This window comes from Daphnia magna, linkage group LG4 (assembly GCF_020631705.1).
Source record: "Daphnia magna isolate NIES linkage group LG4, ASM2063170v1.1, whole genome shotgun sequence".
NCBI lineage: Eukaryota > Metazoa > Arthropoda > Branchiopoda > Diplostraca > Daphniidae > Daphnia > Daphnia magna.
Genome location: NC_059185.1, coordinates 9,448,848 through 9,469,887, shown reverse-complemented (window position 1 = coordinate 9,469,887; position 21,040 = coordinate 9,448,848). Strand labels below are relative to the sequence as shown.

The window sequence follows — 21,040 nt, the reverse complement described above, 5'->3', positions numbered from 1 at the left end:
ATTACATGTGCGTGATGCATTTGCCCGCCATGTGCTGTTTGGTCGCAACCAACAGTTCGCCGGGCCATTCTTCCTTCATCTCAAAGCCTCAAAACGACATAACGACATTTAGCAATGGGGCTTTGTCTGATCCACTTTCTCCATCACGTTTCAGCAAGGTCCATTATCGAGCAAATTCGAAAGGAGACGGGCTGCGGTCGATCGGTTGCCTGTAGTTGCCAAACCCGATGCCTCGAGAGTGTATTGAACTTAGAACTATTGGCGGAGAAAGAAAGAGGCTGAAAGGAATTGGGATCGATAGACGAAGCGAGATATATATATATGTATAAAAAGTGGCTGCGTGCATTTGAATACAAAAGGCTGAGCATTGACAAAGTGTCTAGCAAGTGCCCTGAAAAAGGAAAAAGGAAAACCCGTCCAAAGACGTTTGGAGTGGCGGAGGGCAACGGGTCGCTGAATAGATGAGAGAAATTCGGAAGACGGATGCCCGTGTCGTTTCGTCCTCCCTACGTGAATCCTCCTCCTATTTTTCGCTGGATTTGCATTCAGTCGAGTGGTGCCATCCGTATAAAGCCCCTTATCCCTACGCGTGCTGCATTGCTTTCTGGATTGCTCTCTCACCGTTTCTCGCTCACTCTCGACCACGCAGAAGAGGGGGAGGGAGCAAGACAGAGAAAATGGAAAACGATGGGTTGACCTAGCCGACGATATCTATGACGTCCAGCCAATATGTTTGTTGCCTAACCCTATACCCCTCTGTGAATGTATAATCCAATAGGCTACATCAGTGCATGTTTTATGTGTGTCTATACAATATTGACACCGTGCATAGATAAGGTTGAAGTGCATGCATTCAGCCGTATACGTATAACCAACGGCTGTATATTTGTTTAGTAAATAGTTCGGCAAGCGTTTCCATGGCGACTCCCACACACACACACACACTTCTAGATAGCCGCACTGGTACGCGATCGGGCTACTAAAACGTATATGCACCCTGCGTGTAACTAGAGGTTTCGCTGACACACGGCTCGTGATGCCATAGCCTAGAATGGGGATTCTTTTTCTTGCTCATCAGGCCGTGGAAGGCGTCATACTACTCCGCTTTTCCACCCCAAGTTATTACATGCAGCTTTAACACGTCTATCGGGGACGTGCCAACTTGCATTATTAAACAACGCCACGACACGTCACGCGTTTGAGAGCAAAGCAAAACAAAAATAACTGGCCTGCTGGCTCAAGCTGATTACAACAAACACGCTCATACGATGGCCAACAAGTTGAAAAATGCCGAGGGGGAAAACATTGATCCCACTCAACTGCAGGCTCCTAGCTTGACTGCCGATCCCTCTGTATTTTTGTTTGAATTTCCCCCCACTTCCTTCCGGCTCAAGCCATTATTTTATTTACGTCTACACATTTTTCTTTTTTTTTTTTTTAAGCATCAACATTTCCCCTTGGTTCCTTTTGTTTATATATACGTTCTTGTTCTTTTCTCTTTAGGACCGCATGAACAAAATAGCCCGTTCGATAGGGCGTTGTTGCGTAATTGGTCCTGACAGAGTTCACTTTGATTTATTAATTCCTTGTTTGTTTTCGTGTATCGAGCCTCTTCGTTATGTATGGAATATAAAAACTTGCCAAAGAAATATGTTCACGCCTCAATTGCAAGCGAATGTTTGAACCAACTGCGCGATATAAATACCAGCATTTATTAAAAATAGTTCAGTAACTATAGTGGGGCATTCATCGTAAGCTAAAAGCTAAAACAGAATTCATGGACATAAAAAATCCAGCTGAATAATTCCATTCAGTTGTAACTGCACATATGCGTAATGGTTTGAATTGCATTGTAAAGATCAAATGTGACACAAAGCGCAATCAGTGCTATACAAATCAGCCCTGTTCTTTAATGAATTGATACTCATTTTTCAAAATGTCAGGTAGCAGTTGTTGATTTAGTGCGGGAGCCATGCACCTGTGAACTGTGATCGTCACACAACCAATATCATGTCGCAGGATCGCCGCGTTATTTGCCAGCTGCTGCTGCTCGGACTGACATGCTGGATAGTGGGTGGCCGGCCAGATGTTGGTGTTCACACACAAGGTAAATTGGTGTCTAAATTAAATCCGTCGTCAGCTTTGGCGCGAAATTTGAAAACTATAGAAAAAATAGGCTTCATAAAACGGCCATTTCTTGCGATTCATTACAAATTAAAACACGGAAACTCATTTTTTTAAATGACCTATTTTTCTCTGGTCTCATTTTTGCATTCCCTTTTCTTTTTTGGCAAAGTTCAAAAAAGGAAAGAAACAAAAAAAAACAAATAACTTTTAAGTATACAAGTGGGTGAAGTTTCAAACTCTGGGCACTTGGTAAACAACGTCCTTCGGGCGAACAGGAAAGTCTGATCCATGGATAACGAGGATCCCCCAGTCTCTCATCAACGAATCTCCCAACTTGTAGAATGTGATCCCTTACCTCATAACGGGCAAGTTGTAAACTTTTGAGCAACGCAATCTCTGCTGAGACCCTGTTATGGCCAAAAAGGGGTCAGTGAAATTGCAAGCGGGAAAAGGGAAATCTCATTCGAGTACCAGGGACTTATTGGTATAAGTTAGTAGATTTTATCTATATAATATACACAAGAAGTTGCTTTGTTTGCTGTTCCCTTTTCTTTTTTTTAATCTCCCCCCTTTCCTTTTTCTTTCTTATTATTCAAATATCATGACTTCCAAGTGACTTGTTTGTATATTTCTATCTTGTCTTTGATATTCGACTTTGACTGAATATGCTTGACTGTCGTTTGAAGTATTAGGTGAATGGCACACGACGTCGTGGGAGTCGTGCGAGCCGGAGAAAGTTTTCCAGCCAGTCAACGATAGTTCCGGCCTTGTGATAAAGCCGACGATAGGTCTTCAACGACGAACGCTAACCTGCATTTCTGCCAACGCTTCCGTCCTTCCGCCCAGGTTATTATCTATTTGATCTTTATGGACTTCCTTGATGGGCTCAACGGTATAGCGTGTCACGAATATACTTTTGCTCTATTACTATAAAGGGAAAACATTAGGCTACTTATTTTCACTGTCAATAGCCAACCCTGCAAGAGGTGAATTTCAATGAAATATTAATTTAGATTTTCATATTTGAAAACGAACATTGACTGGCGCTATGTGTATGGCCTATCCGACCCTTTTCTGTACAAGGGTTTATACAGCAGAGTCAAGGAAACACATATTTGTATATAAGGACAGCGTTGTTCATTAAAGTAGCCTAACATCGTTCGTGTTAACCCAATCTACGTATACGTATATAGCCTGTTGAGGACCACGTAAGTTGGGGGGCAGAGTTATGACCTTCGGTGTATAGTAGAGGAAGCCGGCACTGAAAAAAATAAAAATAAATAAAAGAAGACAGAAAATAAATGTGAAAAAGCCAAAGAAGTTGCCCGTTTGACAGCTCTATCGATCCAACACTTGAGTATATACACTAGCGAGCACGCACGACACCTTAAAATGAATCCGGCAACGTTCGACAAACATTCCCAGAATTTGACAAAAAGAACGTGCGCGACTGTTCGTTTCCTGTCATTCAAAAGAAAAACAAACTTGGCGAAATAACGTAAAACATAAATCCCCGCCCCGCCCATATAGTTTTTGTATAATTCTATAAAGGGCATAAAAATTCCTTCTTTTTTACCCAGTTCACCTGCCAAAATCCGTCAAAACGATGTGAACTGATAAAAAGCAGCTGACTGGAGTCAGCTCGTAAAACATTAATAAAAACTTATTATATGCATATTTTTTTATTTTTTTTATTTTTTTAAATGTTGTCTTTATGGTGCCGTAACAGTCGGTGTGGAGATACGAGCAAGCCGATGTCACAGCCGCAGCAACAACGTCGTTGTATTGTTGCACAACCTTGCCGAGTGGCTGATTGGTCTCAATGGGAAATACGGCAACAAGGCTGCCGCGGAGACGACGACCAGGTAACTGTGCGCTTATAATAGTTATGAATTAAAGTCTAGACAGTTGGTAATAAAAAGAACAAAACCAAACAATCATTGCAGCCCTATATCGTTTGGGTTATTTATTATTTTACTTTCTTTATTGCTTATTATTTGCGTTGCCCTATACCAAACACAGTTGTAATGGAACAACGGCTTTTGTTTCTTCTAAACGATTACTATCCTGATGTCAAAGGTTATTCTGGGAAACTTGATCAAATGAGAAAAGATATACAAAAAAAAAAAAAAAAAGAAAAGGGGGGAAGGTAAAATATTTAAAAGGTTGGTCCACGATTTCCATTTCTCTATAATTTCTCCTTTGTTTCTCTTTTTTTTCTCTTTGTACTGAAAAAAACAAAAACAAAAATGTAATACATTTTTAGCGTGTCGCGCAGTTTTGATTTGGGGATATACCTAGAACTGTTGTTTTATCCCACGCACTAGGCGAATTTGTTTATTTCCCAAACAACGGAACGCTTTCTAAAGTCGATGAAAAATTCATTCGTTCAACACAGTTGGATGTTTATAAAAATCTGGAATACGAAGATCAACAAAAACTTAAATTGCCAATAGGGCTCTGAGAGCTGTCGTCAGCGGCGAAGGACAGCTGAATCGCTTGATTCAATGTTGCGCATTGGGCAATGTCCGAATCGTATAGGAGAAATTGTTGTATGAGTTCCATAAGGGCCTCGCTGACATTGTCCTCGGTCTTTATCTTTGATAGTGATTGACGGCTAGCGAAAGTAGACTCGACGTAGGACTAGAGGGCACAGATGGCAATACATAATGGGCTTCAGCGCAGCTGCCATCCTGTAATCCAGTAATACGATGTCGGAGACGTAGACTTGTATCATAGCTGTCAACGTCCAAAACCAATTGCCAGTGCAGAAAACCAAAGAGCACGGATTTTTCTTTTTTCTTTTTTTGCTTTTCTTTTAAACGTGGCATTTGAACCTCTGACGTCAAACTCCATTACGCAATCTATAGATTATTCATATTCAATTAGAATTTTGACTACAATGCGAATATGATTTTGTTTTTTTATTTTTTTATTCAGGTCGTGCCGGAAATTCAAATTCGTCATCGAAGAATTATCGAGGCACCAATAGTCCCGGTCACGATACGCACTCTGGGCTCCAGCCGGTGGCTGCCAGACGATGGGTGTCCTCCGTGGGAGGAGAAGCTTTTTATCGATCAACCCTCACAATTGCCTCTTTGCAATCAAAGGTATTATCCATCTCCTTTTCTCATTTCACGCTTCGGGTCTCTTCAGCGCTACATCCCAAAGTTCAATCCTCTTATTTTCTCTCCTCTCCACCTCAATTTTACTATACACCCTCGAGCGGGTCTCCCTCCACCAATAAAAACTAAATAAAATATACCCCCTCTTTTTCACTGATTTATGTCTCGAGTATTCTTCTTTTGATTGCTGATTTTTCCTATCTACATGTAAAAAGCAATTCCCGTCGACGTTCAACTACTAAAAATGCAACTTTTCAAACGGATCTGATTGTAAGCTGCATAGCATTCAATCATCTGTTTGAAAGTATAAAGAAGAACGCGTTTCACGTGGATGGGGAATTGTCCCTCTAGGTGAAACTTTTTCGCTTATAGTCGCACTTGTTCTCTTTCAAAATGATGTCTCACGCAGTAGATTATATCAAACTGCGTGAGACAAATGTCTGTTTCTGTTGAACTTTAAAAACATAATTAAAACAGCACCGTTCATCGTAAGGGACAAGCCACTTACAAATGCTCAAATTACAATTCGCAAATTAAAGAAAAATGTGAACGAACTAGCACAATTCTATCGCAAAACTATAGGCTAGTGCACGTGGGCGTGTTCTTTGTAAAGCACTTGAATTCGATCAATTTTGCGTGTGTGAATGTGGTTAGGTACAAATGGCAACCGTCGCCATGGAGCACATGTCGAGCCAATTCTCCCATCACATCAACAGTCCGCGCGGATGCGGGCCCGGACGGACCCTCCGCCGCTAGTGGCCCGTCGCTGTCATCCCAGCTCTCTCAAATCTGCGGCGGTGGCATCCAAATGCGCAGCCTGACGTGCCTCCGTTTAAGTGATTCTCGACCCGTCAACTCCGCACTCTGCCGGGCACTCACTCTTTTGCCTACCATTCAACAGTGAGTGACTTTCATATATACGATTGTTTTCGCATGAACGATATCGTGAACACGCATTTCTTCCGCAAAAGGCAATAATAAAAAAAGCGCATATCAAAGTGTGTCACTTGGATTGGAAAAAATTCACATGAAACCGCCACGTACTTTCCGCCATTTTTTATTTTTATTTCATCAAATTTATTCTCAGTAGATTTTCTTTTTTCGACGCAACGTGTCAACCTAAAGGGGATGGGGAAAAAAAAAGGGTTTTGCAATTGCTTGTTCAAACGAAAGGACGCATTTCGATCGTATAGGAGACTGTATTGTAGTAACGAAAAAAAAACAAGTTGGACGATCCGGTTCGGATGCAAGTGCTTTGAGGATCAGTGAAAGCCTATCTCCCTTCCAGTCTCTTTTCCATCCATTCTCGTTCTCACTACGCTTTGTGTATACTCATCGGCAGACAATCCAATAATCCCGTTGCTTTCGTCTCCCATTTCTTTCGTTTCTCTCCTTTTTTTTTGTGTGTGTGTGTGTTATGTTTTTCTCCGTTTCTTTTTCTCTTATTCTCTCTTCTCTCCTTGTTGTCTCTCTCTTTTTTTTTTCCCTTTCGTTTGCAAGCTGGAAAAGTGCCCGGATATATAAACCGAATCCACTTTGTTTTTTTGTTTTTCTTTTCTTGTTTTCTTTCGTTTCTCGTTCTTTATTTTTCCTTTCTCTAATCTGAATCATCTTCTCTCTTTTTCTCGTCTCCTTTTCAACTACGACATGTTTTATTTTCCTGCTTCCCAAAAGCTATTCTTTCATATCAGAGAAATATATAAATGTACGTATATAGCCATCACTTTTTCCTACTCCGGCTCTCTTTGGATTGAGTACCCACGCACTGGCAACTGCACCGTGAAGTGTGTTACAAGAGCAAAAGAGTATAGAGCATAGAGCCCTACACCCCGCTACATTCACAAACACATATTACGTGTAGCCTGTAGAGGATGGCATCGTTTTTCGTACAACTGACCAAACAGTCCTCATAAATCTTCAACGCCATCTTCCAGGAGGAATTTATTTTTCGCTCTCTGAATAATTGGCATCGTCTAATTTTTTAAAATGGCGTTTCTTCACGTGCCGCGCGTTCGAAAATAACAAACGAAACAGAGCGGAACATAAACAAAAACCACAGATGAAAAATGCAATCAGTTAAAAAGCACGGAAAATAATAACCAACTCGAAGAGTTATGGAATTGCTTCATGGATCATTGTGTCAATCTTGCGTAATATTCTTGTCCCTTGTACCGGCACGCCATTCGTACAAACTGGTGGATTGTTCTGATGCATTTTTATTTGTTTTTCTTTTAATTTTGCGTTGCATTGATTCATGACGATGGCATTTGATCTACAGCTGCGAGATACCGTGCGATTCGGATTGCCAAGTCGGTGAATGGTCGCCATGGTCTCCATGCATGGCAGCCAGGTGCATCAACAACGGCCACCAGCCTAGTCCACCTGTGCCGGCTGCAATCATCCGAGTAGCGAAAGGAATAGCGGCTGAAAATCGCTACAGAACAAACGACGAAGGACACTCGGAATACATTTCAGGTGCGTTCATTGATGTGTCGTGTATTCACACGACCCTTATCAAAATGGAAACTATATTCTTTCAGGTTATGGGTGACTTGCGTAAAGAGTCAAGAATCTTAAAATCATGCAATGTGTTGATATTATCCAATCCAGGAGGTGAGAAGATGGATGACAATGTAGCGAGTGGATACCAGTTTCGTCACCGACGTATCCTGTCCAACGCCAGCGCGGACGGAACTGAGTGCCCGGCGCTGAGCCAGCTCCGTCGCTGTCACACCGAATGGGGTGACGCCTGTTCCCGCTGGGAAGTTCAGCCGCTCCTGGACACCTGCCATCTGGCCAGCAACGCCACCTGCGGACTCGGCTACCATGAACTCGTGTTTCGCTGTCGTCGATATGATGGGGTAAGCCCCTCTTTTGATTATCCGGCGCATCGCATTTCCTATCACCCTGAACCAACCGAATCTTCCCCACCTTCGGCTCGATCGCTCTGTTTTTTAAGTCAAATAGACGTGAAAAAGATAAAACTATCGAAAGGCAGCAGAATGGACGGAAGATGTCGGCGCCTTCCTGATTAACGACTTGATTGATGTTTAAATTACTGCCCCAACATCTTATTACAGCGGCCGACCCCAGCGCTCCGTTCATTGGACAATGTGTATACGCGAGTGTTTTGTTTAGGAAGAAAAAGAAAATGAGAATGAAGAAAAAATAAACATCCAATCGCATTACGTCTAATGCATCTTCTCCAAGAAAAAGAAAAAAAATAAAAAGAAAAAAGAGAATTGGTGCCGTCTGTTATTTCTTTTCTTTTTCTTTTGTATTGTCCGTTTCTGAAACTGCTGATACTGTCGACGGATGTGTAAGTCAGACTAGCTGAACTCAACCGAAAACCGGATTGGACAGACATGCGTTTTAGGATATTAAACTCGATATTGTTGAGATGTATACGATAACAATCCTCCGGAAGAAAGTATACGGTACTGTTGTCACCAGTTTATTTCCCTCTTCTTTTTGTGTGTGTGTGTGTGTGTCTTCGATATTGTTAGCGTTTCTTTTCTTCTTCTCCATGTTTGTTTGCTGTTATCGAGCTCAATGACTAGTTATATAGAAAAGGGAGGGAAAAGAAAAAAAAATGAGATCGTGAAACAAAAAAACATAATAAAATAAAATAAATAGTACAGAGAAAAGAAAAGGGTGAAGGACATGAAAGAAAAAAAGAAAAAAAACACTCAAATTCTTTTGACAGCCCGTCGAGGGACCAAGTGATACGCATCCCGTACACAATATAGAATACACAATTTACGAGAGATAGAGAAGACGGGAAGCTCGTGAAAGACGAGCCATTTCAGGAAGATATACTCGGGCAACTGGGTTCATATATCTCCATTGGGAACACTGTAAATGGCAAAGAGGAAAAACGTAATGCAGCGCAATAGTCGAATAAAAAAAACAATACAAAAAAAAAAAAACGAAGAAGAATGAAGAGTGCTTGGACGATCTAAAACCATCCAGAACATTCAAACAACTCAAGACAGAGAAAAGACGGACCAACCCCTATTTTCTAGGAATTTAATTCGTAATGCTTACGTTCGAATGCGTCATTCCAACAAACAATGACTGACATCATTCTCCGCACTACCATTTAACGAGACAGGGCTCTCCTTTTTTTTTTTTTTTCCTATCTCTCTCTCTTGCTCGGTATGACACTCGAGTTGCGCCCCCTTTTTTTTCTAAGACCATCACAGCATTTACCCTGTCTCAGATGAGGCCGTCCATCCTGGTTCACAATCCTTTACCTCTCATTTCATTTTAAATCGAATGATTTGATGACGTAATCTAACTGGCCATCGTATACGCTCTAATATGCAAGCTCTCGTTCCACGTTCTCTCGTTTGTAACAATTAGGTGACGGTGGATGACGACGAGTGTTCTAACAATACGCTGGCGCCATTGGAACAAGTCGCATGTACGGTCCAATGCTCATCCGACTGTGTCCTGTCGCCATGGTCCGAATGGACGCCCTGCATTCATCAAGGACGACGACGGAGAACGCGCTACGTGGTCGGCCTTCCGCAGCCGGACAGCCAGCCTTGCACAAATCAGCTGATGGAGGAGCAACTATGCTCGGTCGAGCAGCAAATGGAACAAGTTCGTTGGCCCATTTTCGGATGGTGGCCTCTGCCGTGGGGTCCATGTCAAATGATTGACGGAAGCGCGTCATCCTGCGGAGCGGGCACACACACGCGCGAAGTACGATGCACCCGAGATGACGGCCAGCATGTCGATGACTCTCATTGCGCGCTGCTGAGTCGTCCTGAAAGCGTCCGCATTTGTAGCGTCAGTTGCCCGGAAGAATGCCGCTTGTCGGATTGGTCGGAATGGTCCCAATGTTCCGATCAATCGAAAGATGATGCCATCCAGTCGCGGATTCGTGTAGTTCTGCAACAGCCTGCCAGCGCTGCATCTTCTAGTTTGTCGCCGTCGTTTACTTGTCCGCCGCTGATGGAAAAGCGCTCCTGTTTCGATTGGCTTGTCCAGCAGGAGCGCATCGGCTGGCAAGTGTCTGCCTGGTCTCCCTGTCATCTACCGACCAACGCCAAATGCGGGACTGGAATTTCAATTCGAAGTATATTCGTTATTAGATTCTCTTTTGAACATTCGTTGGTTTATCGTAAAATTTAGTTAATGTTGCTCCTTCTCGATCCCCTTATGGTCCATTAGGTATGCTAATATCAATTCTGGTAGGCTGCCAGTAAATGACCTTTGACGGCAATTTTTCTTTTTATTGTGGCACACTCAGCATAATACGGCCCATTTAATTCAAAATATAAGATAAAAAACCCCTGTGAGTCAGCTCTCCTGCGCCAGCAATTTTTCAGTTCTGGCACCAGTTAAAAATATCCAAAATTCCGCCCATTTTCTCACCTTAACGGTAAAAACTTGTTCCCAAACCAATTTCTTCCATGAACCCACATGTTTGTTGGCTGGAGGCCATCACTGCAAACTACCATATGATGATTGCATCAGGAATATACCCAATAGGCAAGCCCGTAGGATCCAGTATTCCCGCACGCTCCTTCGCGATCGATCGATCGATCAATTAACATCTGATGAACGTGTTTTATTTTTCTCTGCTTTTTCTTTACTCTTTTTCTTTTCTTCTTCTTCATCTAAGGTGTGTACTGCCATGACGGTAACAATGCAACCATGGATCCGTCTGTCTGTCTAGCCAGATTAATGGATGAATATCGCCAGTTGGAGACCTACCGCGAATGCCACGTTGCCTGTCAACGGGATGCTAATTCGACAGCGTCGTCAGCCTGCCAACATGAGCATGTGATGGAGACGAGATCTCTTTGTCCGCGTAATTGCATCGGAACGCGCAGCATTTCTGGTACGTTATGTCATTTCTTATGGCATATCAGTTGGACGTACCCATATATCGACAGTCTGCGCAAGCAGAGCTCTGACAATGGCCACTCGATGGGAAACATCGTGTTTAGATACTCTCTCGCAATCAATAGGCTAATGAAAAATTGTGACGTTTTGAAACGTAGGGGGCAAGAAAATCGACTGCGACGAAGATGGGCATGGCAACGGCATAGAAAAAACATCAATAGAAGATTGCCCCTGCGAGAGAGTCACCCTGGAGCTGGAAGACTGGTCTGCCTGTTTGATGGAGGAGGATCACGCGCGCAGTTGCGGTCGTGGCAAACAGTTTCGTCGTCGGAAGTGTATCGTCACAGCCACCGGCCAATTAGCGCCGCTCCAGTAAGTTTCCTTTCCGTTTCCTTCTAAATTTCGTTTTCTTTTCCTAATTTACTACAAAACAGCGGACCATCCTTGGTAGAGATATTATAGAGTTTTTGCTTGCTCATCGAAAGTCTGATGTAATTACCAGGTTGAAGTCGAGTCCAGTTCTAACTCGCTGGTCAGCATTTCTATAGAATCAACGTATCGATCTTTAAATAAGATGTATCATAACAAAATCTGACAGGACAAGGTCTGGAAAGAAGGTGGTAGCACGAGAGGTAGCATATACGCTTTTTAAATGCTGCGTAAAATTATAGAATTTTTCTGTTTGTAAGAAATACAGATGATGACACAAACCATCCGATGCAAACTTTTCAATTCAGTTTGTTTCTTTCTCTTTTCTCCTAAAAAAGCTGGTGCAATGAAGAAGATTTTGAAACGAGGAGCTGTGATGTTGCTTGCCCTATCGACTGCCAACTTTCTTCTTGGAGTTCTTGGACCAACTGCAACTCCACTTGCGGGCCGGGCTCCCAGCAGCGCCACAGGAAGGTCAGTACCTCAACATATTGAATCTAATACCCATTGGCAGTTATTTTTTTCCTTCTGTACATACCTCTGTTCTGTCGTGCGTGGCATGCGTGTATTACGGGAAGCAATTGACCAATTCCACGCTTCTCCGATCTAACTAGCACGTTAGCTGAATTCAAGCACTGGGCCTCTATGATGTTGCAATTAAGCGGGCAACACGGAAGGAGCCAAGGGGATTCGTCACTTCGTTCCTTGGTTATTTCTCGTGTTTGCGTGTACTACTAGCACCATTAATGGTATCCTTAATCTCCCTTCGGTAGCTTAAAAAGAAAAAAGAAAAAATTGTCAAAATAAAGTATTTGTGCTCACACGGAAGTCATAAGAGCCGCTGGGTGTTTGAATAACCAGCCCCTGTTGGCAAATCACATCCGATCAAACGGTCACGCTGCGATGTGTCGTGACGGAAATGGTTAGAGGCGTTCGACGCTACTGATTTCTAGATTCACTTCCTTGTGCAGCGTATTTATTACCTATTTCATAGGCTTCGTTGTCCGTATAGGCCATCTCCGCGATGAGGAATGGCAAATGAACCAATAAAAACTAACGTGTGTTTGGGGACAGGTAGGGGCTGAGGAGGACAGACCCACTCGCAAATTAGTTGGTTGAATGCAGATGATTTGTGCACTCAATCTAAGCTTTTTGTATGTAAATATACTTCCTATAAGAAACATTTCACCGTCGAATTTGTGAAAATTCGTCGTTTTTAAACCACCTTTGCTACCCATTTTTCAATGCCAGTGGACAGCGATCATTAAATTTTCCATAATCCCCTTGGTCACAATCGTTTTAATTTCCGTATAACACGCATCTTTGCGTGACAATATTTCTTTGAATCGTATTTTCTATAGCACCACCTTCATAACCTTATGAGCAATGTTTAAAAAAAGAAATCATCATTCCTTGTATAATTTGTTTCTAGAATCCCACTGAAATAAAAAAACTAGCACCACTACGCTACTTCCAATAGCACTAGCGTGAGAATAATAAGAAATAGACTCATTAGCAATCATATACATTTAAATTGACCAACGGAGCTAAATTAAAAGAAAATACAAATAGAAAATCTGATATGGTAGGTGTTCAACCTTCCGGAATCCGGCAGCTAAAAGAATGATCAAAAAAATTATATTGCATTTAAACCGGAAACAACAACAAAACGGAAGCCTTTTCTGCGTCAAATGTTTTTTGGGACCGCATAATTCTTTTTTATTCCCAAAAAGTTTGACGAAAATGGAAGCAGGGACAAGTTTGTGAGGCAGTAGGCCTACTTTAATCCAACAACATTGGTTTTGCCTGCGGTGGCGAATATCTTGTTATAATAGGTTCGTCTCTTCCAAAAGGCAAAGTTAAATATATAGAATATATGAACACAACGCGCCTATACGAGCCAGCCGCTGGTAACTCTATAGGATATACGTATGGCAAACACATTCTTATATTTGCACGTCACAGACTTATATTATATATACAATGGAATCACGTATTAATGCTGACTCGGAACTTCGGTTGCAGATTGAAATGGAACCAGCCAATGGCGGAAGACCTTGCGGATCGACGGAAGAGATTCAAGCGTGCAACGTCCACTCGTGTGACACTTACCAATGGCGAACCTCTGACTGGACACCGTGTCACTTGGCCTTTGACAGACGATGCGGCGATGGTCTCCAAACGCGCTACGTCAGGTACAATATCCGCCCACACTGTAAATCGCTACACGATCCAATTACTTCCCTACATAACGTGAAGAAATCGATAAACATCGCAGTCGAACTAATCAATCTTGGAACGGAAATCGAACAGGTGTATACACGTACCCGAAGACATGGTGGTGGAAGATGCAATTTGCGACAAGGCAAAGAAACCTAGAGCCGAGCAACCATGTCAGATCGCTTGTCCAGGCCACTGCGTCATTAGCTCCTGGTCGGCTTGGTCACCATGTCAACACGTATAGTTCTCTTCTTTCTTTCTTTATTTCTTTCTTTCTTTCTTTTCTTCTTTCTCGCTATACGTTATTGCCATAAATTATCTGAGAATGTTGTTGCTACCCAACTGTCTATTTATACAACCCAACGGTCCCCATTGTCATTTTAGTGTCACGGAGAGAGGAGGCGTGAACGTTCAATCATCAGAAATCCCGTTTACAACCACACTTGTCTGCCGTTGGAGGAAATCGAATACTGTTCCAACCCGGCCAGTGGCGGTTGTTTCACATACGACTGGCAGGTGTCCGAATGGAGTTCGTGCCAGCCGCTGGGCGGCTCAAACTGCGGTGAAGGTGTCCGAACTCGGATCGCCTCCTGCGTTCGAAACGACGGATACGTTACTGACTCTAGGTACGATCTGTCGAGGTGAAGAAAAGCCGTCGTGATAATGCTGGAAGCAATCTTGACGTTTCTCTTCGTTTTTATTTTTGTCCGTCCGTAGCAATTGCGATTCTCATACAAGGCCGGGTTTGACCGAGATGTGGTGTCACGTCGAATGTCCGATCGATTGCCAAGTATCTCAGTGGTCGGCCTGGGATGATTCCGAATGCGCTCCATGCGGTCACCATTCAGGTAAAAGAAATATGATATTCATTCGTATGCTAAAGAATGTACAGGACAACCGTTTATGAACGCAAACCTATACTTTTCCTGAAGCTTAACTCTTTCGTTTGTATTCGAAATATGATAGGACTGCGCTCACGTCACCGTGAGATTCAAATGATTAACAATCAGTTTGGTCGCAGTTGTCCGACCAGCCTTCGCCAACAGCTCCCTTGTCCTTACCAGCCTTGCTACGAATGGCGACCATCCAACTGGTCTGGATGTTATCTACAGGTTGGGAAGTTTTTTCTTCTATTTGAAAAATACCACCGCGAAAGTTCTTATTGAACGCGTTCACAAGACATAGCACTAACGCCATGTTGTCAACAATGTTAAGGGGGCTCACTGTGGCATGGGAGCCCGACACCAGTTGTTCGAATGCATCTTAGCCGAAACCGGGAAACGAGTCGATCCTGAATTTTGCCGTCTCAGCAGGCGCCCACCTCCCGCCCACATGACCGAATGTAAAGTTCTCTGCACATTTGGTGAGTTTCCTCTTTTTGCTTTGTTTACTTAAGTTCGTGCTCCGTCGTCATTTCCTTTCAATTGTTTATTTGCAACGACGGTAGACGATAACATAAACTGCGCACGCGCCTTACACGTAAAGACGCTTGCGCAATCACTTTATCCCGATTCTTAACTTCTGTTTGCTTTCTTCCAATATCTCTCTTTCCCCCTTTCATCTGGCGCCATGTTTTGGTTGTGCTCTCCTTTGTGGCTGTCTGTACGTTTTAACTGGTCTGATATAACATTGAGTTTTTCGTTTAATTTTTCATTCGACGACACATTATGACGGACTCAGAGAAACTGGTCAAGGCGTCCGCTGAAAACAGTGTAACCAAAGACAGCGTGAGCAGCATCTTTCCCTCATCGATTGACGATGATATTAGCGTCCTCTACTATCCAAGTAAGTGAGACGCGAATGACAGTTTCTTAGGGAAGAGGAAATACATCTAACAATGATTGTGTTTTGACATTGCAATCATTCGCCTTTTCCTGGGAATTGCCTGCCCATAGATGACGGTGAATTCAACATTTGGATGGTTGCCATGATTGCAATTGGGTCCTTGTTTCTCGTCTTCGTTGGTGTCACCATTTTTCTCATTTGGTGCGTATCCCTTTGGGTGTTTGACGTAAATCAATTAGACATTCACGCTTGCAAAGAACTAACCCAGCAATCTTTATTTTTATGTACGACTTCTGAATGCCAACTACACTGATGCTATTCCTGCAGTTCTTCACGAGAGGAATCCAACAGCTGCAAGCGCAATATGTCCGTGGCAGGAGCACCAAGTGAATTTCGCACCCGAGTTCATCGCGTTAGCAATGGCTCACATTAAACAATTTAATGATTCGTCATCTGTTTTAGGCATTTAATGTTATATATTGTTTTCTTCTTGTGGAGAGAGCGGTATCAATTGGAAAAAGTATTACTGGAAAAAGTATCACCGGTACTTGGGCATTGGTGACATCGAGAGAGAAAACGGAATAAGAGCCGGATGATATTTTGATAAGATGAACTGAAACTTTGTTTAATCTAACCTTTCTATTGTACATATATTTATCTAAGAAGGGAACAGGAATCGAAAAGATATCCACCAGCCTACAAATGAAAAAAAAAAAAAGAAAAAAATGAAAAACGAGGCAATTACAAATATGGAAGAACGGAAAACAATTTTTGTTTGAATCATAATTATTACCGAATCCATAACGTATTTTACCCATTATGATTGTTTGTTGGATGTCGAACGTCCTCTATCTTGTCTGCTCACATCGTCTATGGCTCGTGTTAAAACCCCCTGAACCCTCTTTTTTTTATGTAATACATTCACTTTCTTTCTCTCGCTTCTTGTCTTAAGAAACAAAGAACTAAAGTCACCACGGCTAGCTCTTGAAAATATAATTTTTTATCCAACGGTTGAATACAGCATGCTGAAATGTGTTCCTGCCGTGAGGTATTATCATAGCTGTGGCACGGGAGCCACGAGTAGGCTACGTGCAGGATTTTTGAATTTCTATTTTTGGAGCAAAACGAACACTTCAAGCGCCGCAATTTAAAGCATTGTATACGGTGGTAGTTAATGCCTTGTTTCCCTTATCGCGTCTGGGCATAATTACTGACTCAATTCTCTAAGAAGAGATGTATAGGAAAGTTTCTTTTACTTTTTAAGTTTCTACTTTTATCTAGACATTTTTGTAAACTTAGGAGCTACAAGACATTGTGTCTAAAAAAATGTAGACACAGTGTCTCGTGGTGTAGCAGGTTTATTCCCCTATGCCATTCCCCGTGTTACCTAGGCAACTGATACTAGGGATCGGCCCCGATAAGCCATAATCGGGTTAACTGCCCCGCCCCGGAAAAAGGCAATAAGGGCTGAATCGGGGTTCCATTTCATCAGCCAGGGTGGGGCGGGGCGAAAATCGAGGTTAACCCGCTTGCCCCGACGCCATTTGCAAAAATTGCGCCTGAATTTAAACTACAAATTTGGGTCGGGTTCGAACTCCCCGATTTTCATCATAATAATCGATTTCGACTCGATCGATCATGTTTTTACGTCGATCGATTGATTGCAATCGGGGTTGAAACCCCGATTAGGCACCCCGATTGAGATCGGGGTTCAAAAATTTTCACCCTGAGCCCCGAACGCCCCGCCCTGGGCCCCGAATTTCGAAACCCGATTGGCAAAATGCACCCCGATTAGGGTCAGGGCCGATCCCTAACAGATACGCCCCTTATTTTTGAAGATAAAAACAAAAGGGATTTTTCCTTAATTTTGCTTTCAAGGCCGTAGATGCTAGTTATTTTATAAATGTATAGAGCAAGTGACTGACGCGTACCCCCTACTGTTTTACGAACGCACCTTACTATTTTAAGAGAGAAATTGCGGTCGGCGACGCGGGAGATCCACGTTCTAGACTTGGATCAGATAACTATAGAGGAGAGTGGGGGCAATTGAGACACAGGGTAATTGAAACAAAAATTGTTTCTCTCGCCGTATAAGAGGAATTTTCTTGAAAAAATTAGGGTTAATGGAATGAGGGGGTTTACAAGTTTAGAAAAATTTACGAGTTTTTTTATTAAAAACTTTTTAAGATATCTCGAAAAAACTGTTTTTTGTTCTCCGTCTGTTAAATTTGCGTTTTCAATTTTTTTGTTTTAACCCCTAAAACGCTACGTTTTAGTAATAAAATTAGTTTCAGATGATTTGCAATTCATTTTTCTACAATTTAATGCCTTTAAATTTTTCCCTGCACTCTTAAATAATTTTAAATAATTAAATGTAACGATGACCCTATTGCAGGGCAATTGAAACACTTTGTTTATATTCACTGGTTGCATTTTTTTTGCAAGTATTTGATGTAATTCATTTAAACAAATGTAAATCATCATGTTAACACAACTACAATACTTGTATTCCCTGTTTGGGATTTATTTAAAAAAGCATGTTGCTTAATGGTTTTTTTAAAATTAAATTATTTAAATATTTTAAACTAAATTACGATCTACTTTAAGCATATTTTAAAAATCTGTATATCGCATTGTACCTAATGGTAAAATTTGATCACACTAGCAGTTGTGGCTGCTGAGATATCGTGATTTTCATTTTATGTGGGTATGAAGAAGCTTCCTTATGGGAAAACCCACGTTGCAATTGCGTCGACACACCGTTTCAATTGCCCTGCTACCATGGCAATTGAAACACTCGAAGCGACCTCAGTTTTTTACAATTTACTACTATTAAAATTAATCTTTTCTCATAAAAAAAAATATCTTTTAGTAGCTGAGATAATAGGCTACAATTCTATATAATTTTTATATTAAACTTTTTAGTTTTTTTTTCAAGAAATACAAAAAACCAAAAAGTGTATCAATTGCCCCCACTCTCCCCTATATAAAATTATTGCGGCCATGAAAATAGTGTAATCGTTTACGAATTATATATAAATACTTGTTTAAAAATTTTTAATATAATATATCTCATCAATGAAAAACATTCAATTATATTCATTAGCTAGTTCTGCTCTGAAAACCATTAACGTAAACAAGCTTTGAACCAGGATCTCCCGAGTCGCAGACGGAAATGTATCCAATAAGCCACTAACAATTTACTAACAGACAGCTAGCACACTGATAAAAATAATTTTGAGTTTTCATATGTTACCCGATTACCCGACCCGATAATGACAATAACGATTATGGGAAAGGCTGTATTTTTTATTGTAAAAATTGTTCTACTTAGCCGGGGGCTAGGGGAGTCTACCGATAATACAGTCTACACTTTTTTCCAGACATTTAATACCTAGGGCAAAAAAAAAAGTGTCTGGACTGACATTACCCAACCCCCCTTATGATGATTTTGCGCCAAAACTGCCCTACCTCTCCTTAAAAAGGTAAACTATTAATATTTTCTACCCACAGATGGCTTTTTCAAAATAAATCGGTGTTCACCTTTTTGTGCAGGATACTGTACAATAAGCAAAGTAATAACGGAACAACTCCAAAGTACTCATTCACCAGCTCAATTCCTAAAATGAATCCCTTAGTAATGTGCCCGTCAAAAGTAAACAGTATAGGAAACACAAACAATTTTATTTCTAACGCCATCGATAAAAATAAAAAGTTACAACAAAGCCAAGCAATGACGTTATTTAGCGCATACGTTATTTAGCACGACGTTATTAGAGCTGGGCTCCGTTAGAGGAGTTCCCTGGTTTCCCTAGAGATCTTCAGACGCTTCTGGTGGTGAAGAAATTATCGGAAGAAGTCCGCTCTAAGAAAGATACGCAGATACGCAGTCCGGAGGGAGAGTAATTCGCACGACGGTATAAAACACTGCCCCGAATCTGCGTTAGATGAGTCTCCATCGGGTGAGCTCCCGGAGCTGGGCTCCGTTAGAGGAGTTCCCTGGTTTCCCTAGAGGTCTTCAGACGCTTCTCCATCTTTTGGTAATGGTTATCCCTTTGTGTTCGGGTAAAACCATTGTTTAGATTTAAGTCGTCACTTGTTGTATTCATTTGTTCCTGTTCAAATACAACTCGTGTGACAATATTACTACGCTCCAAATTGTATGGTGAAGCGGCTGATGAGTTTGATAACTTTAAACTTGAAAACCCAATTAGCGCGCAAATTTACGACAGAGTAAAGGAGCGTTTAATTAAACTTTTCCACTCTACAGAGACCAGGTCTAAACAAAGCGTTGAATTTCATAATATGCAACGGGAACCCGAAGACAATATGAGACGTTATGCGAATCGTATACGCAAAGCCTTTCACTAGCGCATCCTATTAAATCCATGATAGATAAAGCAACAGCTTTTTCCAGAGAACAAATCATGATAGACAGGTTTCTGGAAGGGCTGTCATTCGACGTCCAGACCAGACTGAAGTATAAAGAATTCGAAACTTTTGAAAAACTCATTAAAAAAGCTGAAATGACGGCCATGGCAGTAGAAGAAGCCCAAGTTAGATCCAGACTAAATGCTTTTCAGGCCAAATACGGGAACGCGACATTGGACCCCCCAACAGTGGCCCCGGAGGGTACCCCGACACCAGCCCCCGACACTAGCCCCCCCGACACCATCCCCCCCGACAGTAGCCCCACCCGACACCAGTCCCCCCGACATTGGCCCCCACCGTTTTTGCAGGGGGGGCTACAGTCGGCGAAGAGGGCGACACCAGCCTCCCCTGGCAATAGAAGCGGGGGGGCTTTGTCGTGTAGGCATACGACACCAGCCCCCCCTCTTAAAATCATTCAAGTACGGGGGGGCCAGTGTCGTAGTATCATACGACACCAGCCCCCCCCTCAAATTAATTCAATCGAAGGGGCTGGAACAGTCCCCTTGTCAGTGATTTAAATGAAATTAATGAATAAAATTAAAGGTTGTGTTAATTTTTTAGCAAATATTGATTTACTTTAATTTAGTGTTCGTTTGTTACATTACACGTACGTCGTTACGTTACAAAGAAATTGCTAAAAATTAACATAACCTACAAACAATAGTAGCAGCAAGATCACAGTCAAACCCTCCAATCAATCAAACAGGGGATTAATATTTTTGTGATTTTTACAACGATTGGGGCTATCACTCAAAAAGCAATTGTAAAGCAAGGGAGAGTCAAGCTAACGATAAAAGTTTTCGTTGTAAAGAAATTGGACACCGAGCAAACTTTTGCCCCCCGATAAAAAATTTGAAACCAGGTCCTCCAGAGGGTTATGACGGAAATGGAAAAAACTCCCTTCGTTTGAAGAAAGGGGAAATTAAAAACTACGGATGTAAACGTTGGGCCCCTCGGCGGAACTAAGAAAAAGCCCCGACATCAAATAAATAGTTTAGCAGTAAAATCTACAGTTCCTAGGAGAAGAATAAAAATAGGAAATTCTGTTGTAAAGGCGCTGTTCG

The 21,040-nt window shown here is 41.9% G+C and overlaps 1 protein-coding gene across 1 annotated transcript in view; it reads left to right on the top strand.

Annotated features, from left to right (window-relative positions):
• Positions 1–16,482, top strand: part of LOC116920822 (thrombospondin type-1 domain-containing protein 7A) — a 29,992-nt gene extending 13,510 nt beyond the window's left edge. The window contains exons 2-21 of the mRNA XM_045171895.1: positions 1,944–2,107; positions 2,814–2,973; positions 3,857–3,992; positions 5,068–5,237; positions 5,907–6,152; positions 7,531–7,727; positions 7,863–8,113; positions 9,618–10,338; positions 10,888–11,106; positions 11,270–11,483; positions 11,879–12,014; positions 13,566–13,735; positions 13,854–13,998; positions 14,145–14,386; positions 14,478–14,608; positions 14,727–14,872; positions 14,976–15,123; positions 15,441–15,545; positions 15,656–15,746; positions 15,873–16,482. Coding sequence (XP_045027830.1) covers positions 2,011–2,107; positions 2,814–2,973; positions 3,857–3,992; positions 5,068–5,237; positions 5,907–6,152; positions 7,531–7,727; positions 7,863–8,113; positions 9,618–10,338; positions 10,888–11,106; positions 11,270–11,483; positions 11,879–12,014; positions 13,566–13,735; positions 13,854–13,998; positions 14,145–14,386; positions 14,478–14,608; positions 14,727–14,872; positions 14,976–15,123; positions 15,441–15,545; positions 15,656–15,746; positions 15,873–15,978 — 3,831 coding nt within the window. The 5' untranslated portion in view covers positions 1,944–2,010 and the 3' untranslated portion in view covers positions 15,979–16,482. The remainder of the gene's footprint in view (positions 1–1,943; positions 2,108–2,813; positions 2,974–3,856; positions 3,993–5,067; positions 5,238–5,906; positions 6,153–7,530; positions 7,728–7,862; positions 8,114–9,617; positions 10,339–10,887; positions 11,107–11,269; positions 11,484–11,878; positions 12,015–13,565; positions 13,736–13,853; positions 13,999–14,144; positions 14,387–14,477; positions 14,609–14,726; positions 14,873–14,975; positions 15,124–15,440; positions 15,546–15,655; positions 15,747–15,872) is intronic.
• Positions 16,483–21,040: the final 4,558 nt, after the last annotated feature.